Below are 27,962 nucleotides of genomic sequence, written 5' to 3' on the forward strand. Positions count from 1 at the left end.
TACAATCCAAATGGCCTACATATCAATTAAATTGACAGAGACTTACACACTACCTAGATGGTTGCTCTAGGTCCCTGTGGGCTCCGTGGCTTCACTAGGGGCAGTGGTTATAGGTCTTTGGCTGCTATAGCTTACAGCATTAAATGTGCAGCTACCACAGGGCAGCATCAGCCTTTGGCTCAGATCTGACAGATTTTCCAATAGAGGAGGAAACCGGGGGGTGGGGGGGGTGGGTTATGTTACTTTGACAAGGCATCGTAGATCAGTCAACCCACAGTGTTCACTGTTGGTGCAGGGCCCTGGTGAAAGGTGTGGCATGAGATAGTTTCCCCCAGTGGTTAGTGTTCCCACAATAAAGCTGGAATCATCTGTGCACCATCTGTCTTCTTTGGGAACCTTAAGGTTGTCATTAGGAGACAGAACAAATCTCTGTCTGTCATATTAGGCTTTTTCATTAAATATTTAAAATACCACATTCAACAGATCTCTGTAAAGTTTTGAGGGCTAATAAGTAAATAAACTGTACTTGTTTTTAGTTATTTGTTCTAGGTTTAACTTTAAAACACATTCAGGAGGCTAAATAAAGCTTCTCCTTTATAAGTGAATTACATTTGTAAAGAATTTGATTGTTTATAAGGTGACTATTAATCTGCATGTCTTAATTATCTTTAACAGTTTATGAACTAGTAGCTTTTTATAAGATTAGTGTTGACATTTTTATCCCTGTTAGGTTTAGCCTTAAAAGAAATAACAATTTTTTTAATTGAAACTCTTTTAGTATGAAAACGAAAGTTGAAATTATAAATAAGTCCATAAGGAGACTCACAAGTTTACTTTTCTGGTCCTTTCATAGTGTATCAGTACAGAATATCACAGTTTCTTGTATGACTCATTGTATCAAAATAGCTAAAGCTTTAAAAAGTTAGCAAAAACGAGGAGGTTAGACACATTTTAAAAATATTTTTTATTAATTTATTCATATTACATTTCAATTGTTAGCCCATACCTTGTATCCTCCCATTCTTCCCTCCCTCCCATTTTCTCCTTACTCCCCTCCCCTATGACTGTGACTGAGGGGGACTTCCTCCACCTGTATATGCTCATAGGGTATCAAGTCTCTTCTTGGTAACCTGCTATCCTTCCTCTGAGTGCCACCAGGCCTTCCCATCCAGGGGACGTGGTCAAATATGGGGCACCAGAGTTCCTGGAAAGTTAGACCCCATTCTCCACTCAACTGTGGAGAATATCCTGTCCATTGGCTAGATCTGGGTTGGGGTTCTAAATTTACTGAATGTATTGTCCTTGGCTGGTGCCATAGTTTGATCAGGACCCCTGGGCCAGATCCACCTGTCATAATGTTCTTCTTGTAGGATTCTAGTACCCTCTGGATCCTTCTATATCTCCATTCTCCTATGCTTCTCTCACCTAGAGTCCCAATAAGATGTCCTCCCCTCTGTCCCACTTTCCTGGTAAGTGAAGACTCTCATGGGACATGCCCTTTGGGCTAGTGTCCAGATATAAGTGAGTATATATATAAAAAAACACATGATCATCTCCTTAGATGCAGAGAAAGCATTTGATAAAATCCAACACCCATTCATGTTTAAAGTTTTGGAAAGATCAGGGATACAAGGCACATATGTCATCTTAATAAAGGCTATATACAGAAAACCAATAGCCAAAATCAAATTAAATGGTGAGATACTCAAGGAAATTCCTCTAAAATTGGCAACAAGGCAAGGCTGCCCACTCTCTCCATAGCTCTTCAATACAGTACTGGAAGTTCTAGCCAGAGCAATAAGACAACAAAAGGAGATGAAGGGGATCCAAATGGAAAAGGAGGAAATCAAATTATTCCTATTTGCAGATGATATGATAGTGTATATAAATGACCCCCAAAATTCCACCAGAGAACTCCTACAGCTGATAAACACCTTCAGCAAATTGGCTGGATACAAAATTAACTCAAAAAAGTCAGTAGCCTTCCTATATACCAATGACAAGCATGCAGAGGAAGAAATGAGGAAAACCACACCCTTCGCATTAGCCACAAGCAATATAAAATATTTAGGAGTTATTCTAACCAAGCAAGTGAAGGACTTGTTTGAAAAAAAAATTCAAAACTCTGTAGACACATTTTTAAGTCAGTCTCTACCAGCATGAGTAGACATTAGATAAGGAGAGACACTCTATAGGCTCTTTTGGCAGCTTAGCCATCGTCTTGCTCCAGCGTAACACAGGGATATCCCAGTTCCTGCAGTTTAGCAGTTGGCCAGCTACGAAGGTGAGTACTCGGGATTCCAGTGTGTAGCACTGAGCTTTTCTCAGGGTGAGCCTTCAAATATAAAATCCATGTTCTGGATTGACATACAGTTAGCAAAAACAGTTAGTTAGAAGCAGACCTACAGGAGTTAAAAAACAAGATTAGCTCATTTGAATATTTGCCCAGTAACTATAGACATTGAGGGATTGGGTCTTTGTTATAAGATTACCTATGCAGCCTTTTAATTATTGACCGTGTGTAATTTTTAAATCAACTTTTATTATAGATTATACAGATTTTTAACCATAAATAATAAAATTTAAAGTCCTGAGGTGTATCATAGCAAAAAATTATAGGCAATTAAACTAAACCAGTAATCTAATTTTGCTCACCTGACATAAGACTGAAACTTTCCAACTCCACAGCCAGCTTTTCGATAGAGTAAAAGAACATGAAATAACACCCTTTCAATAATACCCATACCCTAGAGACCTTTGAATCACAGATGAACTAAATCCAGGGACAGGAAAGCTCAGAGATGTAGAATTTTGTGCTTTGGTTATCAAATCAGCCACAGCAGTGGCTTTGGGCCTGGGTGGAGGGAGAGCACAATTGGTGCACACAGGGTGGCGTGCTAGCTTAGCGGGTGTCCAAACTGCCCAACTCTTTCCTTAGATTCTGTCTTGAAACCAACCCACTCACCAACCATATTTCTTTCAAGATCACAAAAGGTTATTTTCTTTTCAAAGCTGATGGTCTGAGTGATAATCTGACCTTCACTCACAGGAATGTTTGCCACGGTCTCTTACTTTTTGACTATGTAATACTTTATACTGCTCTTGATTTGTAGGACAGGATGTTTATTTCCTTACACACTTTGACAACACTCTGAATGTAGTATGTCCTCCTATTCTCAACCTAGAGTTTTCTGGCACTTGGCCTTCTTCATGGAAGTTTTCTTTCATTCTGTAGTCTTGTGAACTTATATTTTATCCAGAATGCGGTTCCTCACAAATGTATTCCCAGCAATGCTTCTTTCTGAAATTCCAATCCGTTTCTCTATACTTCTCCATGGGTTAATATTAACTGTAATACATTTAGGGTATTCCAAGCAGATATCAGCATAAGTCCAACGCAGTCTGCGGTTGTCCCTTCTTCCCATCTTGCTTCCTGATGCAGGTGCCATGGCTCTGCATGTTCCTTCTCAAGCACTACCCACACACTCACACATCCCACCATCTGCCAGGAACCCCAACAAGCCTCACAGCCAGTTGGGAGATGATCCTGGAGAGGTGAACAATGAGACTTGAGACAGTACTCTCTTTGTAGGCTTTGGGTCATGCCCTCCTGGGACCAACCTCCTGGTTTATTTTTCTTACACATTGGACATAGCAAAACTTTGGGGGAAGGAACATGTCCACATGGCAATTCTCATATCAAAGCTTCAAGGCTGTAAACATCTAAATTCCCCTTACAAAGTAGCAAAGCACCTATGACCTTTACAATAAGAATGAATTCTATTGGCTGATAAAGAGAACTCAGGAGGACCAGGGCCTGGAGGAAGTGTCTGTGATAAGCATAAGGACAGGTTGGTAGAGGAGGTGAAGTACATGGGGGCGCTTTCATAGGGTTGTACCTTATTAACTAGGAGATAAAGTCCAGGGTTGTGTTCTCCACCACCCTCAGAATATTGGAGGGAAATCAGGTGGCGGCTCTCTCCTAAGAGCATAGCAAAGGATAGCCAGGGGCTTTGACCACATCACTCCCGCATTCCAGATGAACCAGGCATCATTCATTTCCTACTGTTGAAAAAAAAATAGGCCTGTGTGACTGACAACCCTCATGTCCCCAGTGTTTACTCTATGCTCTGCGTCCTACAAGTTCCCTGATAGCTGCTTCTGGCCACAGCATTTTAAATTCCACAGCCTGCTCTTTCATATTCTGTGCCTTAAAGTTTGTCACTTATACTTCTACCATTTGCTGTCATATAAAGTGCACGTTTTGCTTGTCTGCTTTGCACTGGCCGGCTTTACTCCTGACTAAACCGAGGCTTTGAGGGGAGAGGGCGTTTGATGGTATTTGGTCATGACTCTGGAACTCTTCCACCATGTACACAGAGTGGAGCTGGATAAATGTAGAATGGATGAACGAATGTCATTGTTTGCTTTCTCTTCTCAGGCAGATACCCCCTATCTGTTTTACTTCACTGCATGGTTTGGAAATCTCCTGTACTTGGTGTCTCTCAGCTGGAAAGGAGGGCTGTTTGGGTTGGAATAAGAAGACACTGTAGTTAAGCTTCTCGCTTGGGAGCAAGGGCTCCATGTCTGCCTCTTAGATCCTGAACTCGCAGAAAAATACATCACCTAAGCCTTTTTCACCTCCCACAAAGCCATAGCTTAATGATTTCTAACCTGTAGGGATGTTGTATGGCTGAAGTAAGCAGGTTGGACGTGCGATAAAGGCCTGATAAACACTGTCAGATAGCACTTCTCTTCCTCTAAGCTAATGGCTCTCAAACTTCCTAATGCTAGGACCGGTTATTACAGCTCCTCAGGTTGTGCTGGCCCCTATCATAAAATTATTGTGTTGCTACTTCATAACTGTGATTTTGCTGCTATTATGAATTATAGAGTAGATGTCTGATATGCATGGTATCTGATATTTCTGTAACACCCACAGAAGACTTAACCCTTTCTCCAAATTAAAAAAAAATTTGAGGGGGCTGAGGATGTAGCTCAGTGGTAGAGTGCTCACCTAACATGCAGACATCTGGGTTCAAATGCAATATTATGAAAATGACTGAGTGACTGAAACCTTAAACTTCATCCTAAAAATATCATAGTGTGATGAATAGTCACACTTTCATATTTACATGTTGCTTGGTCTTCTCTTGTTTTCTTCAATATTTTTGAAAAATATCACCAACTAACTAGTCAGTGCCCTATTAATTAGTCTCTGCCTTGTTACTCTACATACTATGGCTTTTATTGATCAGACCTGTCCCCTGACATCCAAAGATCCACCCTTCCATGTTGTCAGTCAAGTCCTCTAGGCTTTGGCTCTGTTATCCCATTAGATGGGGGGGGGGTCTTCTCAATGGTGGTGTGGTGCTGCCTTCCCATCTTCGTGTTGCCCAGCAATTTGTTCTGTGTCTAAAAAGCCACTATGATACACATTTAAAAGTTTCTCCCACAGCGAATGTGAAGTGAATTTGCCATAAGTAGTTGCTGTTCAACACTTTTAGCCAGTGTTAGAATGTCACTTTGTAAAGTTCAGTGACTTACATTGCAGCTGGGATATACAATGCAATCTTAGATTTTTTTTTTAATTTTTATATTACCTTTCTTTACTATACAAAGAAATCTTAGGTGGACTATGCAATCCATCATGTAAAAACATTTCAAATGTCAAATGCAAGAATATACCTAAAGCCTCTTTTCCTAATTCTGAACAAATTACAATATGTTATGAAGTTCCTGTACTTCTGTACACTGATGTAGGAGTCAGAGTTTTACCAAGTTGATGTCTTCTGACGTGAAAATTTAAATCTGTTTGTGCCTCTTCCCAAAATGTTATCTATATATGATAAATGCCTTCGAAATGCTGAGAAAAGGCAATATCCAGCCAGTTGTATCCAGAAGAGAAACACAGACCAGAAGGAGGGTGTAAACACAACTGTGCAGCGAGCCTGGAGGACGGCCTTTCCAGGCTGGACTAAGGTCTCCAGAACAGAGCCGGTTAGGGATGGTATTTAGTGGTGGTCATACCTAGTAGATTAGACAATGCAGGAAGTAATCACAGGGGTGGGGTGGGGGTTGGGGGAGTGGTGGTGGCATATTTGCATTAGAATTTAGAAGGATTCAGTGATACTTTACAAGGCAAACAATACCCCCCCACACACACACACACATAAATTGATATCTAAGGAATACAAACGTAGAATAAACGTCATTGCTTGATCGCTGATTCAGCAGTTTAAAAAAAAAAAAAAGCAAGAAACAAAACCACTGCAATTCCAAGACCTTAAAAGACATCTTCAAAATAAATAACTGAGGCGTGCTTCACGAGGGGTTCATGTGCACACGTGGGTGAGAGACAGAATCAGGAGGACATGGTGAAGCTGACAGAGCTAGCAAGTGAGAGGCCGTTACCACAGAAACACCAGAGCAACACAAAGGAGCTGAGGGTCCTTGGGAGGGTCTGTCAGACAGATTCTGGAGTAGTGGGTGGAGGGAGTGAGCAACTGCCCGCCCCAGGGCATGGCAAGAGAGGCCAGAAGGAAGGAAATTCCTCAGGCATGAGCACCTCTGACCCCACCACTCTTCTCAATGCTGACATTGGTGTCACATCACCAAGTACAGAAGCTGATCAGGTTCATCGTGCCCGGAAACAAAATCAGGGAGTTTATGTGGATGGGACAAATTGATGCACAGGAAAGCAAAAGTGATGATGCATCAGAAAAATTTGTTTCAAGGAAATTCATATCTAAATTCTATCCTTATTTGAACCAACTAAATGAACATAGAAAGTATATTTAGAGGTCTTTGTTTATTAAGGTTTAATATCAACTGTAGAATATATTTCTGTGCAGTTGGGGCACATGAAGATACAGGTATGCACACATGTGTGAAAACACACTCACACTCATGCATAGGGTCTTCTTTTATGTCTTAAAACAAATATCTTATCATTTCTTTTTTTAATTTTTTACTCATGTAAAATTCTTAGAAATAAATTCTTGGACTCCCATTCCCAATCGCTTTGTCAGTTCATCCAATTTTACTTTTATTATTAGAGGTTATCACTGTCTAAAATAGTTTTGTACTTTACACATTTCATTTCTTGCCCCATAATCATATAGGTCTCATGAGGGTAGAAAGCCTGTCTGTTTTATCTTCTGATTGATGGACACACAGCAGGTAGTTGAGTGTTTATCCTGATAGCTGGAAGGCATTGACAGAACATTGTTTAAACAATCTTCACTTACAAACAAAATTAGATCAGAAACCATCCTGGATTATAGTTAGGAGATTTTTTTTTTTAAGGTGCTAGGACATGGGTCTTTAAAACAGAAAACTGAATAGAGATGAAGAACAGAATTCAGAAGGCAGAACAAATTTCATCTGGAAACTTGAGAGAGTGAAAACAGGCCTAACCTTAGGCCTACTATCCCGTAGGTGCTCATGGAGTCTTTGGGTAGCTGCACCATGCAGTGGTTCAAAACGCAGGCCTGAGCAAAGGCCTCCATCATAGATTAGGATTTAGAGATCCTTGCTATAAAATCACTAGATATCACAGAAGCAGCTTTGCAAGGGGGTTGTACAGAATGGAGACTTCTAGAGAATCAAGTTGGAAGGAAAGAGTTGCTGGTTATTCCCAGTGACATACAGTATTTTAATTAAAAATCTTGAGGGAGGGAACTACTGATCATGAAATTCAAGTAGTTTATGAACTTTTATTAGTATCATATATATCATATATATGTATATATGTGTGTATATATATATATTATAGCAAAGAATTCCTGCAAATTGCCAACTTTTTGACAAATGGGTTTATTGCAAATAGAATAAAACAATTAACTATGCATCTTACATATGAAACAATATATGCTAGTAATGCTTGTCTCCTAACTATAATAATAAAACCTATAGCATTCTACATTCATAGCCAATGTACTGGGTCAGCCATGCCACAAAACCAGGAAGCACACAAAGGAAACATTACTACTATTAAAGTGGGGACATAGCAGAGAGCATAGGGCTGAGAGGCTACCTAACACACACAGGCTTAAATAGTGGGTTTTTAATTCATCACCAGATTATTTATTTTTAGATCATTCAGTGGCTTCTCATGCATGTTCCTTTTAAAATTTAATTTCACATTAGTATAAAAATCATTATCCCCCAGTGATTTGGGCTCTGCCATATTGATGGTTTTCTAATTACCTTAGTTCGACTGATTCATAATTAATATACTTCAAGTACCAAAAAATGGATGGGTGATTTTTTACACCCAGTTTAAATTATAATAATCTATAAGCTCTTTTTTCTAATGTGTAGAAATTAAGATCTCAGCTTCATGGCTCTTTCGAGCTATACAATCCCCATGGTAGTGTCTTTGCTGTGTGATTGAACAGCATGTTCATCAAAGGTGGCCGTGAATGAATCAATTATGTAGAGCAGCCTTAGGAGGGATTGTTTTCCATTCTGCTTACTCAACCATGCGGGCACACCTGTCTCTAATTTTCACACTATCAATGATTGCTTCACAGCATCAGAGCTCAAATAACATCATTAGGCAGGATTTCCTACCTTTTCAGGGGGAAAAAATCATGAAGAGATGGATGTCTTCTATCATCTTGGAATGTGTATCTTTCACATTTCTGTCCTCTAAATAAATTTAGTTTTCTTGTCAGTAGTAAGAATTCCTGCCAGGCAGTAGTGTTGCACACCTTTCATCCCAGCACTCAGGAAGTAGATCTCTGTGAGTTCAAGGCCAGCCTGGTCTACAGAGTGAGTCCAGGACAGCTAGGGCTACACAGAGAGACCCTGTCTTGAAAAAAATTTAAAGAACAAAACAAAACAAAATAAAATCCCAGTGTCACACTGGGAGCCATGTCTGAGAGACACATTTACTTCATGAACCATCTTTCTGCCCAAAAAGTAGTTTTCAATGAAGACAGTCAAACTTTAGGTAGCATAATAACCTCATAGATATATAGAGGATTTCATACTGTAAGAGAACATTCTAAAAGAGAAGAAAATCATTATATTATTATGAGAAATCACCTTTTATTCCTAAACTATACTGAAGATTAATGTTAAAAAATACCTCCTGCTACAGTATCAGGATAATTATCTTTAAAATCCTATCTTTTGACAAAATTATAAGACCTAAGCTATGGAAATATATTTATTCATTTAAGTGCAGGAGTTTTACTCAATCACTAAGGGGCAAATTGCAACATTTAAATTGAAAACTGCTAACAACCAGATCTAATGTGCATGATGGAGATGCTCACTTGTTGGTGATTATGCACTACACTGGTTTCTTCTGAGCAACACGTATCTACTATAATTTGGTTGAGATTTGTATTAATGTATTTATTTTGTAGTTTTTGAAGCCACTGAGTCTTAAAATTTTGCTTTACATGCACACTCACATAGACAATTCAAAACTGCTATTATTTGGCATTTTTAGTTATGTTGTTTTGTGTATTTTCTATAAGCATATCATTTCTATAAGAAGAATGAATTGCTAACTTCATGATCTATATGTTAGACACTATAAAATTTTACTGAGCATACAAAGTAACAAGTTTTTAAATGGTATTTTTGAACATGCTTAGTTTGCGTCTACCTCCTTCTCTCTCCTCCGCATCTCCTTGACCACTCCCCAGTTGTAGTGCTCTGTTCCCAGTAAGTTTCTTTTCTATGTTCATATGTAAATATGAATATGTAAAGAACTAAAAAAATGCAAAACTACCACTCAACATATTTCCAATAAACTAAAATAGTTTTTTTTTAAAAAAAGAAATATCTAATGAATTTCTTTAAAAGCATTTAGCACCCTTGGACATTACAGATATGGAAATTATAATTTCTTTGATATTCCATCCCAACCCAGTCCAGGTGGCTACCATCAAGGAACCTTTATTCTTTTTGTATTTGGAAAATAATAGTTATTTACATTTAGAGAATACAGTTTGATGTTTTTATATGCCTGCACAGTGCAAAAGGATTCAGTCAAGCTAGTGGGAACAGCCATTGGCTCACTCTCCTAACATTTATTATGCTAAGATACTTGAAACATAATTACTTTGAAATATAAAATCCAGTGGCCATCATTACCGTGGTGTGAGGGGCATCTCAGTGCTGCCTTCTCCGACTTGAGCTCTTGCTCCCCATTCCTCCCCTCCCCAGCCCTTACATACCCTCTCTGATCATGATTCCATCTCCAGTCAATCAGTGTGGCTTTATTGGTTTCCACTTGTGCGCTAGGCAGAACTTTATCGCTCATGTAGGTTGGTTTGTTTAAATACCTCTACAGAGAATATGTAAGACAAAAACCTCAAAGGGCTTGTTGAATCACTGGCAGTAATTATCCTAAGAGTTTGGTTTCTTCGTTCAGAAATAAGTATAATCAGCTCATCATTGCATGACCCAGAGTCAATGAATACATGTCTTTCTATAGGATCTGTCTGTGTTGGTAGGGGAGATTTCTTTCAACCTTGGCATCTTAACCACTTACAGACCTCTAGAGAAGAAAATAACACGGAATCCTTGGGAGTGCGTGCAAGAAATCAATTTCTGAGTGTTAGCAAGTCTGTAAGGATGGAGTTAGTTGACGTCATCAACACCTCTTTCTATTACCCTGCATAATATGGCTAGGCATTTACAGGGAGATAGTTGCTTGTTGGTTGAAGAGCATTTTCAGTGGAACTCTGGTTCTCTCTGCTGTTTCTTCAATGTCCCTTGAAAGCTCTTAGCAATGTATTTATTTCTGGGATGCCCTCAAATTGGGGAGAGAAGCTTTGAGAAGATAAAAATGTTTGCAGTGGTTTACACGTGGGCTGAATTGAACTTGCCGGCCTCATTTGTTCTCCTAAAACAAGGGAGGAATTTAAAAATATGTATCTTCAATAAAAAGTGTTCTATCATATGAACCACAAAGAACATGTAGGCACAGTAGAAATCTACAATCAGCTTACAGAAAATTGGGGCAAACTGAAGCCTGCCCTGTGCCCACATATTTACTGTTCTGTAGCAAATAGATCATTTGTGGCTCAAGGTTCTTCACCTTGAACAGGTGAATCAATAATGCCTTGCTCTTTAAACACTCCATGATGTTCCTAAAATGCAAGTCCATGGATTAAGAAAAGTGTTTTGAAAACTCTGGGGTGTTGTAAAAATAATTGTGACAAGCAAGCACAGGCTGGACACAAGTGTCTCTGACTCCATCCACAATCCACCTGGTTTTTCTCTCCTCTTTATAGACAAAGTAGTCGTGAAAATTAATGTTTAGTAAAGAGCAGATGACACAAAAATCTAAAAAAAAAAATGTCCGAAGTCTTGAGAGAGGAATTTGTCTGTCTGTGAACCGTACTGAGTGAAAAGCTCCTTACGTGCCTGAGGAGACTAGATTCTCCTTGTGTAGTTCCTCAGGGAGCCAACAACTGTGGCCCTCCGTGTTGTTCTGCCTGGTTTCTGGGCCTGAAACACAAAGGACTTCAAAGGACCCATGGCAACCTGACAGCTTGCATTAAAATCTCCTCTCCTAGTCCACCCCAGCCTTGCCCCCGATGGAAAAACAAATTTTTATTCTCTTAGAAGCCCATTTTCCACATGAAATGCAAATGTATATTCATCTGGAAGGTAGGGAAGAGACACAAATAGATGGGTCAAAGTAATTATAAAAGTAAACAAAACCACTTCTTTAATCTGTTGAATATTCTTATGAAAGTGTGTGTGTGGCTGTGTGCAGTGTGTGTATGTGTGTGTGTGTGTTTCATGTGTGTGATGTGTGTGATGGAGTATGTGTTGGTGTGTCTGTGTGATGGTATGTGCTGTCCTGTGTCTGTGTGTGTGTGTCTGTGTGTAGTGTGTGTGTGTCTGTGTGTAGTGTGTGTGTGTGTTTCATGTGTGTGATGTGTGTGATGGAGTATGTGTTGGTATGTCTGTGTGATGGTATGTGCTGTCGTGTGTGTGTGTGTGTGTGTGTGTGTGTGTGTGTGTGTGTGTGTGTGTTTGTGTGTGTGTGTTGTCTGGTTCATTCCATGTGGTCATTCGGTTGCTGATCCTTATTTTTATGCATCAGAAGTTTTAAAATATTTCTAAAGAAAGAGGGTTGTGGTTTTTCTTGTTAATTAACTAAATGTACTTCATTGTGTAGCTACGAAGCTTTGTAGCATATTAATATGACCTTCTTTTGAAAACAACATTCATAGGCACTCCAGGGGTGAACTGGTAGTTATGAAAATGTTGAACACTCATTATTAAAATATTAATTACTAGAAGTTGATGACAAAGGTAAAATGTAACTTCAGGGCATATGTACCTTTTAATGTCATTAAAATCATCTCTCTTTGGAAGTGATTATCATTCAAGACAAAACACATGAATTAACAGTCATTAAACCTTTGTCCAAAAGACACTGCAGAATATATTTTATTGGCAGATTTGTATGTTTTATTTCTCTATGTATAGCGGACTGCCAAAACACTATTACACAGATCTATGTTTGAATACAAATAAGCCCTACAAAATGGGCTTTGGTTATTAATGGAATTAATTACTTTCCTCTCCAGGACAGCTACAGCCATTTAGAACAGCGGTTAATAAAGAAAGAGACAAACTTTAAAATAACTCATTTAATAATATAAATTAATTCTACCATGCAAGGGATACATAAGAAAACACTGCAGTGAAAATGGTCCCTCTTTTATGTAACAGTCTCTCTTCTGTGGGAGCACTGTCACTTTCACACAGGACACGAGTATCTCAGAAGAGCTATTGCTTTCCTAAAACCGGAAGCCTGGATTATTTGCTGTCTGAGTGGTAGAACTGAAGCTAGCCCTGCACAAGTACCGCAAGAAGAGAGAACATTCTGCCATCTTTTCAGATTTCAATAGATGAGTCTTTGCAGAAAGAATATTTTAAAGCTGAGCCATTTCCATAACACTTTGATGCAGCCATTCGGTGAGTTCAGCATGAAATAAAGCTGGGCTGTTAATCTGGCTATAGAGAAAAAACTGCAGTATGAGACACGCCAGTATCCCATAACTTTTAACTTCAGGGAGACTCTCAGATGTTTCCTCTAAAAACCACCCAGGTTCCATAGAGACCAGTGTAAAAATATAACACTTCTATAGGAGATTGGTATGTGCATAGAAAAATTAATGAGTGTATTACTAGCTTTGCATTACTATAACAAAACCCCAGATGTAATTATAAGTTTATTTACCTCACACTTGGGGAGATGGCAGCATGAGAACAAGTGCTTTTGTTGCTTCTGGTCTAGGATTGTCTGGGTTGCAAGGGCTCAGAGAACAAGGCAGAGCAAAACCATTTACATCCTGAACCATGAAGCAGAAGAGTAGCCAGGGTGGCTGAGATCCCACAGTCCTGTGGGAGATCTGTTCCCAGTGAGACTTTAGGATGTTTAAGTAGGCCTTCCTGAGGCTGGCACCTGTTCCCAGTGACCTCACCATGGAGACCAAGTTTATAACTCCTGGGCCTTTGGGGGAATTCAAGCACCAGCTATGGCAGCATGTAAACATCATAGGTCCATCCATCCATCCTTTATGGGCTCTAATAAGCTCAGGCAAACAAGATGTATACCACACCTATGTTATGTGGAGGACTTAATATAAACAAGTTGAGCATATCTAGACTGAACTGCTCGGGACCAGGATGTATCTGGCTTTGTAGTGTTTGATATTTTTTTATACTTGCATGGAATACTGGTTGAATGTCCAAAATGTGAACATATTTTTAAAAAGTCCTAAATCTAAAATGATCAGAATTTCCACCTACCAAATGGAAATGTTGGCATCATTTGGACACTCAGTTTCAGATTTCAAGGCACTTTAAAAAAAAATTCCAAATGGTATGTTGATAGAACCTAGGTCCATACAGACATGCCTACACTGGAGAGTGTATTAATTAAGTCTGAGATACACCACGATATGACTGGATTATTTCAATCCCCAATGTCAAATCCAGTTGGCCCCATGGTAGCTGTTTGCGTTCTGCTAGCACTGACTTATTACTAACTCTTGTTTACAACATCACTCTCATTAGCTTGATTCCCTGGCTCCTGCTGGCTATGACCTACAGCAACAGATTTCCAGAAACACCATCTTCAGTTTCTCAGATTATTAACACTCATTTATTATGGGTAAAACACAAATTTATCTTGAGTACAATACAAAACAAATTAATATTTGCCTGTATGTCAAATAGTAATATATTCAAAAGTTCAGTTATCAGAGGTGGGCCTCATGACTCCACATGGTTTTCTACAGAGAACCAGAGTATAAAACCTCCTCTGGGTGCTTTTTCATTGGCAAAAAATAAAAAATAAAAATAAACTTAATAAACTAGGACTACCAATTGGGCAGTCATGAGAGTACAGCTGGCGGCAGCAGCAATTCTTGATTCTCTCCTGGTCTTCGTTTGACTTGATGAAAGTTTCTCCCAGGAAAATACTCTTCAAAGCCAATATACTTTCCCAGGGTCTGTGCTTCAAATGGCAAGCTTTGCAGTTGCCACTCAACCTTCCAATTGTGCATCCATCTCAATCAGCTCATGTTTACATTAGACAAATTTTAAGAAGCATCATTTTTGTTATTTTTAAAAAAATTAGGCATACTTAGTAAATAAATTATGTTAAAATTCCCACTTCATGATGCACAATATTGTTTCCCATTTCCTCTCTCTCTCCCCATCTTTACTTAGAAAGTAAAGTCATTGGTATTATGGGAAGTAGATTGGAAATCATCACATTTCAAGCTCTCTTTTATAACCTTACTGAAAATAAAGCTATAAACAGTATGCTCCTTGTCCATGGGCGAGGGTAGCAGACTCATCTGAGCTGAGCACATCACAGTAACAAGAACAGAGCCATGTCAAGTGTTCATCATGTGAAAGAGGACAACATCAATATGGCAGGTAGCTGCGCTATGGAACAATAGAAAACGTATAGAAAAATATAGAGAAAAATTCCATGTTTCTTCTTTTGAAGCACTTGGGGAAAGATCTGACAGTACGAGGTCTACTGTGTTCTCATGTGAAGCTGTGTAAACCACTCCTGATGACGAAAAACTCACCTCTGAAAACGTATTAAAAATCTAGCTATAGCTATATTTTTTTCTCATTGAAAAGGGAAGAAGGCCAGGGATATGGCTTGGTGGTAAGGACCTCATCTTGCTCATGTGAGGTCATTTCCAACATGGAACAGTGAAGGAGAGGATAAAGTCAGAAGAAACATAAAAAATAATGTAAAAAGCAAGTGAAATTAAATTATTCATGCTGCGCATATTTCAAACCTTATGAACTCATAGATAAAGAGAAACTCAATCTATTTTTATTGAAAATATAGTATTTATTACAAACTAAGTTTTTATTCCCTTATAAGTCAACATTTTTTTCAATGGTGTAATGATAGTTTCATGGACAATGGTGAATGCATAAACAAACATAAAGGCAGAAACTGAAGGGCCTCGGTGTTTGCTAACGCTTTTGTCAGGCTCCTGTAGCGCAGACAACAGACTTAGCGTAGAGTTACTACTTAATAAAAAAAATGATGATGCTTGTGAACTATAAATAAAAAGGGAAAGGGGGAAGGAAGAAACAGAAAAAAAGCATTGGAAGGAGGGAAATAGGACACGCACCGAACAAGCAAAATAATAGGTTCAGATTTTGTTAATTTTTTTACCTTCCTCTTTAATTACTTTCTGTGTAATTTGAGTCCTAGTCTGTTACTTAAACTTGTTTTCTATTCGTGAAAAGCCACCCTCTCTCTCAGTCACTTCCAAATTTTTGCAGGTGAATACTATTGGCTACAGATTTTAGGCCTGTGCTCCTAGTTCCCTGCCTCCTCATCCTCTCTCCACACAATCTTGGGGACCACCACTGTACCCCACTATTCTGTGCCTTTGATTTCTCAGCCCCCTTCTATGGGTGAGGTCACGCTGCACCTGCTCTATCGCAGAGCATTTGTTCAGGTACGAAGTGTCCTCAGGCTCCATCAGTTTCACAGCACATGTGAGGGGTTTTCCCTTTTCAAGGGTGACATTTGTTTCCTTTTCATTCACTTGCCAACGGTCCTTTAGATGCTTATGAAGTGCTCTCTATTATTTTTTCTCTGTCCAAACAGCTTTTATTATTTTATTTTTATTTGGCAAAAGATGGTGAATATAATCTTTAAATTTTTTTCCTTTCAAGAATTTAAATTTATGTTGTATAAATTAAGTAAAAATAAACTTTACAACCATTGGTCCTAGGCCGGCCTATACAATAATTTAAAGTCCTCAGCCAAGATAGTTGGATGTTACCATACATGAATTTACACAATTACAATGTTTGGCTATTTGTGTGAATATTCAACATCATTTTATGTTCTTTTAACAATAACACATGGTTTGAAATGTCCCCCAAAAGTGTTACTGAGAGTATGAAGAAACAATATCTAAATATGAAGCTAGTTGGAAATGGTCAGTTTTTTAAATGTATAGCCTGCCCACACTGTTGCCTTGTGGTCTCTCTCCCTCCCTCTCTCTCTCTCTCTCTCTCTCTCTCTCTCTCTCTCTCTCTCTCTCTCTCTCTCCCCCCCCCTCTTCTCTCTCTCTCTCAGCTTTTAGCAAAGTTGGAGAAAATATGCATATGAACTTACTGTTCGCTGTATGGAATTTTATTATCCAGTGCACCATGTGGCTGACATTGACAGTTTGCAAGGTGAAGTTGCACAGAGATGTCACAATGACAGAAGGATGTCTTCTTGCAGGACGAGGCTACTCCTGCTGACAAACAGTGCAAGCCAGACGCAGCCCAGGCCACCTACTCAACATCCACTGTTCCAGGCTCCCAGGAAGTATTGTACATCAATGGCAATGGGACCTACAGTTACCATAGTTACCGAGGGCTAGGAGGAGGACTGCTAAACCTGAATGACTCTTCTAGTAGTGGTGAGTCTTTATAACAGATTGTGTTTTGTGTGTTCATTTTGGGGCTGGTAAATTTTCTAAGTCTGAAAGAAGAAAATGGATATACAGCTGTAAACTAGCCGGTGACAGTGGGGTGAAAAGAAGGCTATTTGAAAACACAATGTTTGTCTTCCTGCCTGGATGTCTCCCTCAGTTGTCACAGCCTCTCTGATAAGCAGCAATACCATGCAATTGAATGATTGATGTTTTGTATTAGGGAAAAAATTCAAGTAGAGTAAGAGCAATTTTTCTCAAGTAGTGATTCATTCTGCCTCGGGTGTTGTAAGAAGGCTTTGTCAATGATTTGCCCTGAATGATGCACTAGTTTCTTAATGTTCATAGAGGTTCATGAGTTGGAGAGTTTCAGGCAATGGGAACCTTATGGAATTCCATTGCTTTCACTAAAAACACATGAAATGAAACAAATGGAAGCCACCATGCCGCCCCAGCCATTATGTTAGCATCAATAACGCTCTTGTCAGCAGTGAGTGATACCCATAGCCAGCCGGTATTTGCTCATGTTTTAGGAATTTCTTAGATTTTTATATTTTACAACATCTCAAATGAATCGGAGATTTAAATGCTTGATATAGAATTATTTGTATCTTAAGAAATGTATATATGCAGGTAATTTTTATGCCTAGATTGTAAGAAAATTTTTCTTAATTATACCTAAAGTACAAGTAGAAATAATTTAGATTGTATACATGCACACACACACACACACACACACACACACACACACACACACACACATTTTATATGACAAAAAAATCCACATGAGTAAAAAGACAAACAACAAATTGTAAAATTATTAGTTACTTATACTACAGAAAGTGAATCAATACATATATCCTTAAAAATTAAATAGGGAATATACCTAGCTTCATAATACACAGTGATAAAAGCAGAGGTGGGGTGGGGCAAACCAACTTGACCAGTGATGGCTAACATTCACAAAGCCCTAGTTTGAAGTCTCAGTCTTTCCACCTCTTCATCACAGTGTTCCCTAAGCCACACTGGGGTGGTTGAAGTGTTATGCTCAGGGCTGGGTCCTCAGCTGTCCCTTTTCCCCCTATGTCTCTGCAGCCATGGGTCTCTGCATTCATTATTGTGCACTAGAGAGAGAGAAGAATTCTCTGACCAAGGTAGAGAGTAATCTTTGGGGGGGGGAGGGGGAGGTGGGATAAAAACATTTTGCTTTGAGATGCGTATCTTCTCGATGGCCTGACACCCCTTCTTTTATCATTTAAAACATTTTTATTGACTTTTATTAATGTTTCTTGTTTGAATGTTGGCTGCACCAAATTTTAGTTATTTCTGTAATATCTGCAAAGGAAAATGATAACTTGGATTCTCTTGGTGGTGCAAATGAAAATAAATAGCAGTAAACAAAACCAGTGTGTGACTGGCATGGGAAATTAAAACAAACCAAGATGGCCTGCCACTATTCCTACATAGCCAGAATCATTTATTTTTGCTTCATAAATGGCTAATGGTCCATTTTGTGGAACCATACAAGAAAATGTGAGACCTCTTATTTTCAATTAAGAGCCTTAAGACATTAATGACAGAAAAAGAGCACATAGGCTCTGCCCAGCCCACTGTGCTCCCAGACTTCACCTGATTCTTTTCTTCTCTAGTGTCATTTGTTGGTCATCCAGAAAGTCTATTACTTAGAACTCCCAGGTGTAGTTATAAAACCTTAGAAAACTCCTGAATTTATCTCATGAAGTATATACCACAGTGAATGTGCAAACACATACACACAGACACACACACACACACACACACACACACACACACAGAGGGAGAGAGAGACAGAGGCAGACAGAGAGAGAGAGAGAAAGAGAGAGAGAGAGAGAGAGAGAGAGAAGAGGAGAGGAGAGGAGAGGAGAGGAGAGGAGAGGAGAGGAGAGGAGAGGAGAGAAGAGAGTGTGTGGTTTTCAATTGTGGAATTCTAGCCACATCAGAATTTTATAACAGATGCCAAATATGCAGCTGTATAATTGATGGAAATGCAACTTTTACTAACTCATAGTTTTAATGTAGATATATGGTAATGTGTTGAGAGCCATTTTGTTTGGTACTCTTCCCCCTCCTCCCCCTAAAAGTCTTCACTTGAGTGGTAGAGACTGATGAAAGAGGCTACAGGATCCTTAAACAGCAATCTCTCTCCACCAGGATCTCTCTGACTTTTTAATTTAAAATAAATCTTCCTGGCCTGGAAAGATGGCTCAGTGGTTAAGAGCACTAGTTGCTCTTCCAGAGGTTCTGCGTTCAATTCCCAGTAACCACATGGTGGCTCACAGGCATCTATATTGGTATCTGATGCCCTCTTATGGCATGCAGGTATACATCATATACATAATAGATAGAGACATAGATGCATAGATACATATGTAGATACATAGATAGATACATAGATAGACAGATACATAGATACATAGATAGATAGATCTTTATAAAAAGTATCTTCCTGCCAACCTCTTATGTTAGTCAAAACATGAGAGGAGAAGCCCAGACTTTGTGAAATCTGGGAACCGAGTGGGTTGGGAAGAGCCCTTCACTTCTGTTCTCTGGAAGCAGTGTCCTGGACCTCACTTTTCATGTTGTTCACCACCCCTTTGGTAGGTTTGCTTTTTGAAGGCTATAAAATAAGAAGCAGGCATAGGCAATTAGTAGCTGGTTTATGTTAAAAATGTGTAAATTTGAGACCATTTACCGCATAAATCCCCAAAGCTGTGTATGATAAGATGAAGGTCACTTAAGGACACCACAAAGAATAGCTTCCAAGCCCTGCAGATGGCCTATGTCCTGCTGGGACAGCCCAGCAGGATTAACCTATTGGTTTGCAACACTTTGAAAATGAGATGACTTTCTTTGAGCTGTGGCTTTGGACTATAAAACAGCTAAAATATACTCTTGGCAAGCAGCCACTTTACACTGACACCAAAGAGAAGCGTTCTAGTGTAGAAGGACTCTGGCACTCTCTGGTGGGGGTGGCCAGGGGAGCTGATCAACTCTATGTTATAAAGGAACTCAGAATAGCTTTTCATTCTCCAAGAATCTAGATTTAATTTTAACACCGGGATTGTTTACACCTGTCTTGGTTTTTGTTCAGGTTTTCTTTTCAAGTACGGAAAGACTTCTAGGTTGACTAAATACATAATTTCATTTATCTTGGGACTATCTTCAGAAGTCATATGAATGTAAACTATTGTGACTTAGTACTCTATTGTCTATTGTTTCTTCTATTACATGTTTGGAGTTACGGAGAAGGAAGCTATACTATATAAATATGCATGTCTTGAGAGCTAAAAAGAATACAGCAAAAAATTAGCATAGAATTAGATGCTAATGCCATAGCCAGTGCCTGGCAACTTCGGCAGTTGAAGTTTGAGAATTCTTCGTTGGGGATATATGCATCTGTGAAGTGTGGAGAGCGGCAACAACTTTGAGGAGACCACACTTGAGTTAGGTTAAGGATTAGATTAAAGATACATCTTACTTTGTTTAAGACAGGTGAAGACATTCAAAATTCACACCATTAGCTGGAGAAACCACAATATTCTGCAATCTGACAGCAAAAATCTGACAATATGGACTAAGGGACAAAAGAAGTTTCTAGAACTGCTTGAATCACGTTGTAAATAACGTGAGTCCTGCAAATTATACTATATCCAAGAAGAATGTGAAAGCAGATTTGAGAAAAGGAAATATTTCGGTTACACTTAGATACAGTGTAACATATTTTGGGTTTTCTTTGTTCTAATCATTGTAACTTTAACAGAAACGGGTTCAATAAGACACAGCCTGATTACCTTAAGAAATGTATAGAGAAAAACACTGAAATAAGAGCTCTTTTAGGGTTTGGAGAGGTGGCACAATAATTATAAACATTTTCTATTCTTGCAGAAGAGTCAGTTTCAGTTTGCAACACCCACTTCAGGCAGCTCACAAGAGTCTGTCATGTCAGCTTTAGGAGACTCAGTGACTTCTTCTGGACTCTGTGGGATACTCTGTCCCCAACAGAAAAAACAAAATAAACATGTTTTAAGACAATCTTTGTTTTGCTTAAATGTCAAAACACTTTCAGTCCAACCTTTTTCTACTGCATAGCTCATTAAACACTTATGTGTTTCAAGTATATTCCCCTCAATAGATGTGCACTCTGAGAAAGTGGAGCCTCCACCTCGTCCACGATTTCATTCTTCTGAATAATGCCAGTTACATGTTAAGTACCTAATCACTGGCTTAGTTGGAACTAATATTATTAGAGTTTGTTACGTCAAAATTAAAGAGATACAGACACACCATCATTTATGTGTTTTGGATGCTAGGGGTGAGTGGTTTATTTGCAAGAAGGCTGGAGATGCAAGTCTACAGTATATCATGTGTTTTGCATATGTGACTTCCTTGATTTGATCCAGCACAAAAACCAAGCAAAAGCAAAAGAATGAGTAAGAAGGAAAAAACAAAAACAAAAGAGAGGAAGAGTCCAGTTGATTCATTGATCTGTCGGTCTACACTGGTTTTAGTAGCATTTAATAAGCTCAGTTTCATTTTGATCATGATAGCAATTGGGAAATCTGGTCTACATTGGAGCCTTCAGCAAGGAAAAGAGTCTGTGACCACTGCCAGCGTGCCCTTCAAATCTTTCAGGAGCCAACCCACCATTTGTTCAGAGCTGGCAATGGCCTGCACCCAACAATCCAAATTCTCAAATTGGAGTATTATCAAAGTGACAGCAGTTACAATTTGTATAAAGAATGTGTTCAAATTAACCAAATGAAAGAAGCAAGAAGCAGTGAGTCATCCTGTCATTATGCCTTCCATTGACATGGGATGTTCTGTCAGGGAGCTCACATCTCATCATCTACAGAAGACAATCATGGCTTGCTAGTTTCCCATTGGATCCCATAAGATGAAATTATGTGCAAAAGGCATCATTTGTTTTTGGCTGTTTCCTCTCCACACTCCCCACAGGGAGCAGACTTTTTGTTGTTTTCTTTCTTTTTTTTTCCAACTCTGATACAAAGTAGGCTGATACACAGACCAAAATGTAACAGGATCAAATTGTGGCAATAATGAGCCTTAATAACTACGTCTGTATGATGATTTCTAGTCTACGTGAATCTCTGCATTCATTTTCTTCCTTAGTTTGTCAAAGCACGAATATGTGGGATTTCTGCTTTAAATGTTCTTTTGATCAAAGCCTGCCGTTGAGTGTAGGACTGGTACACTTGGCCATAGGCCTAACTAGACCTGGTCACCATAGTCACAAGACTGAAGCCTCACTTTTTATGTGCACATTTTCACTAGTACCTTAACTCTCAGCCCTCACAGCTGTTATTATACGAAATGGTCAAGGGATCCGTTGCAGTCATCCACCTCCCTTCATGCCTCACTAACAGTTTTCCCTCAGTTCATTAGAGCAAGCTTTCTCCTACCATGCTGCAGCAGTTGCTGGGTTACATTGTCGCCAACTTCACCAATTTTCAAACCTGAAATGCTTCTACACTTTATACTTTCTGGATTTTATGGGCATATTTGAATACCCTGCTGATTAGAGCTTTGAAGTGCTTGCGATCTTGACCTATGGCAGAAGATTCACATCACCTTGTGTCTTCATAGCACCCTGCCTTTCCGGGACTTGCTTTTTAGTCTTCCACGTATTTTTCCATGCTGCACCTTAATTTCCCATTCTCCTTCCTCCCTTTGTCCCTTTCACTGTCTTGTTCTGTGCACTGCTCAAGGTGAAGCTCACTAGCTGTTACTGTTTCTTTTGCAAATGTCTGCATTCTAACCTTTCTGAGCCTCACATTTTATATCTAATTTTTGACCAGATGATCAAGCCAAGAGACCTTAAGTTAATGCAAAAATGGCTTTCTCCTCCTCCCTACATGTTTTATAAGACACTGCTTATCTGACCTTGGGTATAAGTAAACTTCCCTGTACTTGACTCATGCCCCCTGTTAGGACCCTTGAAACACCTCTGCTAATTCTCCAAGTCACTTCCCAGCTCAGTTTTCTTCCTATGTGTCCCCATAGTGCAGCACACAGATTTATCATGTCTTCACCAATTCATGATACATATTTTCCAGGGAGAAAATGGCATGGCTTGACGATGCACAAGATGACTTGTTCATGGCTTCCCTGTGTAATAAGATGGTTCATGTTTGGACTCAGTGGATCCTAAATGGATACACATCATGGACACCTATGTGAAAAGATTTGTCCAGTGACACGTTCCTCTTTGGACATTGTCACTAATTCCAATTAAGCATAGGAAGGATAGAAGTCGAGGGTATCTTTTGTCTTATTCTTTTCTTTTTGTATGTGTATGTGTAAGTTGTGTGTGTGTTAGTGCACAAGTGCAAGTAAGCAGATGCACATGGAGGGCAGAGGACAACTTAAGGGGCATTCTTTAGGTTCAGTATCAGTTACTTTTCTGGCGCTGTGATAAAACATCATGACAGAGGCAACTTATAGAAGAAGGTTTTATTTGGGCTTACAGTTTATCCAGGGAGATTAGGGTCCATCACCACTAAGATGGGGAAGTATGGCAGCAGGCAGACATGGTGGCTGGAACAGGAAGCTGATAGAGCATGTATCAAAATTTGATACCTTATGAGCATATACAAGGGGAGGAGGTCCCCCTCAGTCACGGTCATAGGGGAGGGGAGTAAATGGAAAATGGGAAGGATGGAAGAATGGGAGTATACAAGGGATGGGATATCAATGGAGATATAACATGAATAAATTAATAAATATATTAAAAATTAAAAAGAAAGAAAATGAAGCTGATATTGAAAAACATATCACTTCAATAAATTAAAAGTTGAATTATCATACTACCAGAAAAAAAAAAACTGGAAGCAGAGAGTGGACTCAGACTAGTGCACAGATTTGAAACCCCCAATTAACCCCAGTAACACCCTGCCTCCACCTACTAAACCCACACAGTAGTGCTACCATCTGTGGACCAAATATTCAAATGTCAAAGAATATGGGGACATCTCGCTCAAACTACTACAGGTTCTGTCCATCTTTTTTTTTTTTTAATCTTTTTTTTAAAGAGTTCTCATACTGACCTGACCAAGTGGAAGGTAGGCTGGGCCTTGGAGACTCGTAAACCCCAGGGTCTCCGCTGTATCTGCCATCCTAGCGCTAGGATTCTATTCACATTTTACCACACCTGACGTTTTTCATGTGAGTTCTGGGTATCTAACTCAGAACCTCATCCTGTAAGGCAAGCATTTTGTTAACTGAGCCATGCCCACTGCTCTGAAGATATCTTCTTAGTGTCTGACCTCTTTTTCTTAATACCTTGAAGATTACAATATTGAAGGAAGAGAAACTATTCCCTTCAAATATTTCACAGAAATATTTTGAAACGCATGAATTCTGCCTTAAAATATGCTTGGCTTTTAAGCTTGTGGTTCAGGGGGGGAAAGTGATTAATGTAACCATCCAGGGATCTAGCTTTATCCTATTCTCTCAATAAACCATGATGGTTTGACAGTCACATGTAAAGAACTAATGCTTGCGAGTGGGGAGGGGGATTCACCTCTTTTTTTCTTAATTTGTTCACTACATCTTGATTGTAGCCCCCTCCCTCGTTGCCTTCTGGTTTCACCCTCCCTCTCTCCCTTCTCCCTCTTCCCCTAGTCCTCAGAAAGGGGGAGCCCTCTGACCCCAGCATGTCAAGCTTCATGTGGACTGCCTGCATCCTCTTCCTCTGTGGCCTGGCAAGGCTTCCCCGCCATCTTGATTCACCCTGGCTGAATATCCCTGCTGTGTGAGAACCGTGTGAGGTCTATAACAAAAAGCTCCATAGCTAATGATTTTATAGACTGGTGTCTGAAAGTGATTCACAGAAGCTACCTAAGCCCCTACAGTGAATGGGCAGGCCCTTCACATAATGGGAAGACGTCTGCAATGACAATTTATCTGACAAGGGTGACTTATGTGATCAAATTGGAGTCCATGTAATTGGGAGTCTGCAGTTATTATAACTCAGTCTGAGGACTTCTGCTTGAGTTGTCAAAGCATAGTGAAAAAAATTTTTTTTCTTAAAGCAGGGGAGGCAGTTTGGTGAGTAATGAGTATGCTGTGCAAGCATGAAGATCTGCGTTCAAAGACCCAGAATTCACATAATCACTAGAACACCCAGTCCCAGGTCTAAGGAAGTAGAGATAAGGGATCCCTGAGGCTAGTTGCTAGGCTCCTCAATCAGAAACAGTGAGCTCCAGGTTCAGTGACAGACCCCGCCTCAAAAACATAGATAAAGAATGACAAAGAAAAATATTCAACGTCAACCTCTTACTTCTGATGCATGGGGACACATGTTACGTATGTGGATGCACATCTGCATGCAAACACACAAAAACATCATCAATATAGTCGGAGTCAGAATTTTTCTACTAATAGATTCAACTTGTTGCACATGATTTACGTACACACGCATGCATATTAATTTTTATTTATTGTGTTTATGGGTATTTGCTCTGAATGAATAGGATCACCTGGGACTGGAGTTACAGATGGTTGTGAGCCACCAAGTGGGTGCTGACAACCAAACCCTGGTCCTCTAGAAGATCAGCTAGTGCTCTTAACTACGGAGGCACCTCTCTAGCCTCCTATTTTGATATTTTTAAGATACTCTTTCATTATTTATTTTGGTTCTTTGAGACAGTCCTTAGTGACACAGACTAGCCCTGCAGGCACTAAGCAGTCCTGGTCTTTCTGTCTACACTGCCCATGTGTCAGAACACAGTTGTATCCATTACCCCCAGTCAACTGTCTACATTTTAAACTCATTTCTCTAATATGTCCCTTTGATTATTTTAATCAAGGTAATTTTCTACTAGAAACTACTCATTGTATCATGTACAATGTACTCATTGTCTCATATATATATATATATACATACATACGTATATATATATTGAACAATATATATATTGTTCAAATAGTTTTATCTAGATCTGTGGGATCCAACATGACAGTCATTTGCCATAGGTTGACTATTAAATAGAAATATGCTAGTTGAAATACATTTCAAGTTTCAGACCTTTTATCATAACAGGTTTCATTTCAACTGTCCAGTAGCCAAAACTGTTGAGAAGCCAGTGTAGAGAGTGGCAGAAAGGGCAGTGCCGCTATCACAGAGATTTCTATTCAAAGGGCTGGTTCACATGCTCAGCTCTATAGCTGTGGAAATTTGTCTCTGCATTGACTACAGCAGACATGCTGCCGTGGATGATTTGTGCAGTATTCTTTTCTCAATGAAACAAGTTGGTTTGATCGACAAAGAAACTTTTTTCCCTTTTTTTTTAACATTTTTTATTAATTTATTCATGTTACATTTCAATGGTTATCCCATCCCTTGTATTTCCTCCCCCTGTATATGCTCATAGGGTATCAAGTCTCTTCTTGGTAACCTGCTGTCCTTCCTCTGAGTTCCACCAGGTCTCCCCCTCCAGGGGACATGGTCAATAATGAGGCACCAGAGTATATGTGAAAGTCAGACCCCACTCTCCACTCAACTGTGAAGAATGTTCTGTCCATTGGCTAGATCTGGGTAGGAGTTTAAAGTTTACCGCCTGTATTGTCCTTGGCTGGTGCCTTAGTTTGAGCGGGACCCCTGGGCCCAAATCTGCCTATCATAATGTTCTACTTGTAGGTTTCTAGGACCCTCTGGATCCTTCTACTTTGCTATTCTCCCATGCTTCTCTCATCTAGAGTCCCAATAGGATGTCTTCCCCTCTGTCCCAGTTTTCTGGTAAGTGAAGGTTCCAGAACACAAGAAAATTGTGGGGTAGGGGGTAGTTCAGTATGTTCGTCTCCTCTAGAGAGTCAACCATGTTCACAGCAGCCTTATTCAACAAAGAAACTTTAAGGACGATTCTTTAAAAGCCCCATTTTTTGGGGAGACTTGAGAGATGGCTCAGTGGGTGAGATACCTGCTGGTGCTAGCTCAAGAATATGAGTTTGAGACCCCAGAGCCCCAGCTCTGGAGGAAGAGTGCAGAGTCAGGAGGACCTCAGACGCTCACTGGTCAACCATTCTTGCCAAACCTGTGAACTTCTTGTTTTAGTTAAACACCTTGTCTCAAAAAATCTGGAGACCCGTTGAAGGAAAAACATCAAAAGTCAACTTTACATACATACATACGCACAAACATGTTCACACTCACCTGTGTACGTGCACACACGCACCACACTAATTGCACATGCTCTGCACACACAGATAAAAAAACAGAAGGAAAAACATCTGTGGTTCTAGCTCAAGATGCTTGACTGTTAAATAACTTTCACACATCTGGGAGTTCTAAGTAAAGTTAATTCCCATTAGTAGCTCCAATGGGGAGCTAGTTTCTAATGTGGCAAAGGTGTTAAAAACTTTTTTTAATAAACTGGAGTCACCTCAAAGTTAGAAAACTAAAAACAACACAAATGTTAGGAAGGTTCAACTGTGCCATGATTTGAGCAGCTGTTTAGCTGAAGGAAGTCAGACTCGGGATTTGAAACCTAGGGACACTTTTCACACATCACTCTGTTCTCTTTCCAGCTTTCCCATGTGGATCAAAATAATCACCTGGAATTCAGTTGAGTTCTTGAATTATTTAGACAGTATGGTATTGAGATAACTAGGGATTTGGAGAGATGAGGCTTATCCATAAATTTTAATGACTGAACAGGATGCTAGTAATTTGCTCAAAAATCAAAGAAATTATATGAATTATCTGCAGAGTTCATATGAAGTACTTTCAAATTACCACCTAGCTTTCATAGCCTTTACTGGGTTCCTGTAGGTCAGGAAACCCCAGTACAGGCTTTGACAGGCAGGTGATTGACCTGGGCTTTCCATAACTATCCAGGATGTGTAATTGGGTTTATAGTTCAACACTGAGCAGGTTCTTCCCGGAGAGCCTGCTCTTTACTACAGTGAAGGAAAATGGATTTTATGTGCTCTTAAGGTTCC

At 39.4% G+C, this 27,962-nt stretch overlaps 1 protein-coding gene across 16 annotated transcripts in view; it reads left to right on the plus strand.

Moving 5' to 3' along the window:
- The window catches only part of NOL4 (nucleolar protein 4), a 344,671-nt gene that overhangs the window by 299,620 nt on the left and 17,089 nt on the right, over positions 1 to 27,962 (plus strand). For all 16 annotated transcript variants that reach the window (XM_084778257.1, XM_084778267.1, XM_084778265.1 and 13 more), the window contains one exon: positions 16,772 to 16,952. In XM_084778257.1, coding sequence (XP_084634383.1) covers positions 16,772 to 16,952 — 181 coding nt within the window. The remainder of the gene's footprint in view (positions 1 to 16,771; positions 16,953 to 27,962) is intronic.

This window comes from Acomys minous (genome assembly GCF_964271855.1).
Source record: "Acomys minous genome assembly, chromosome: 4".
In the NCBI taxonomy this organism is placed as follows: Eukaryota; Metazoa; Chordata; class Mammalia; order Rodentia; family Muridae; genus Acomys; species Acomys minous.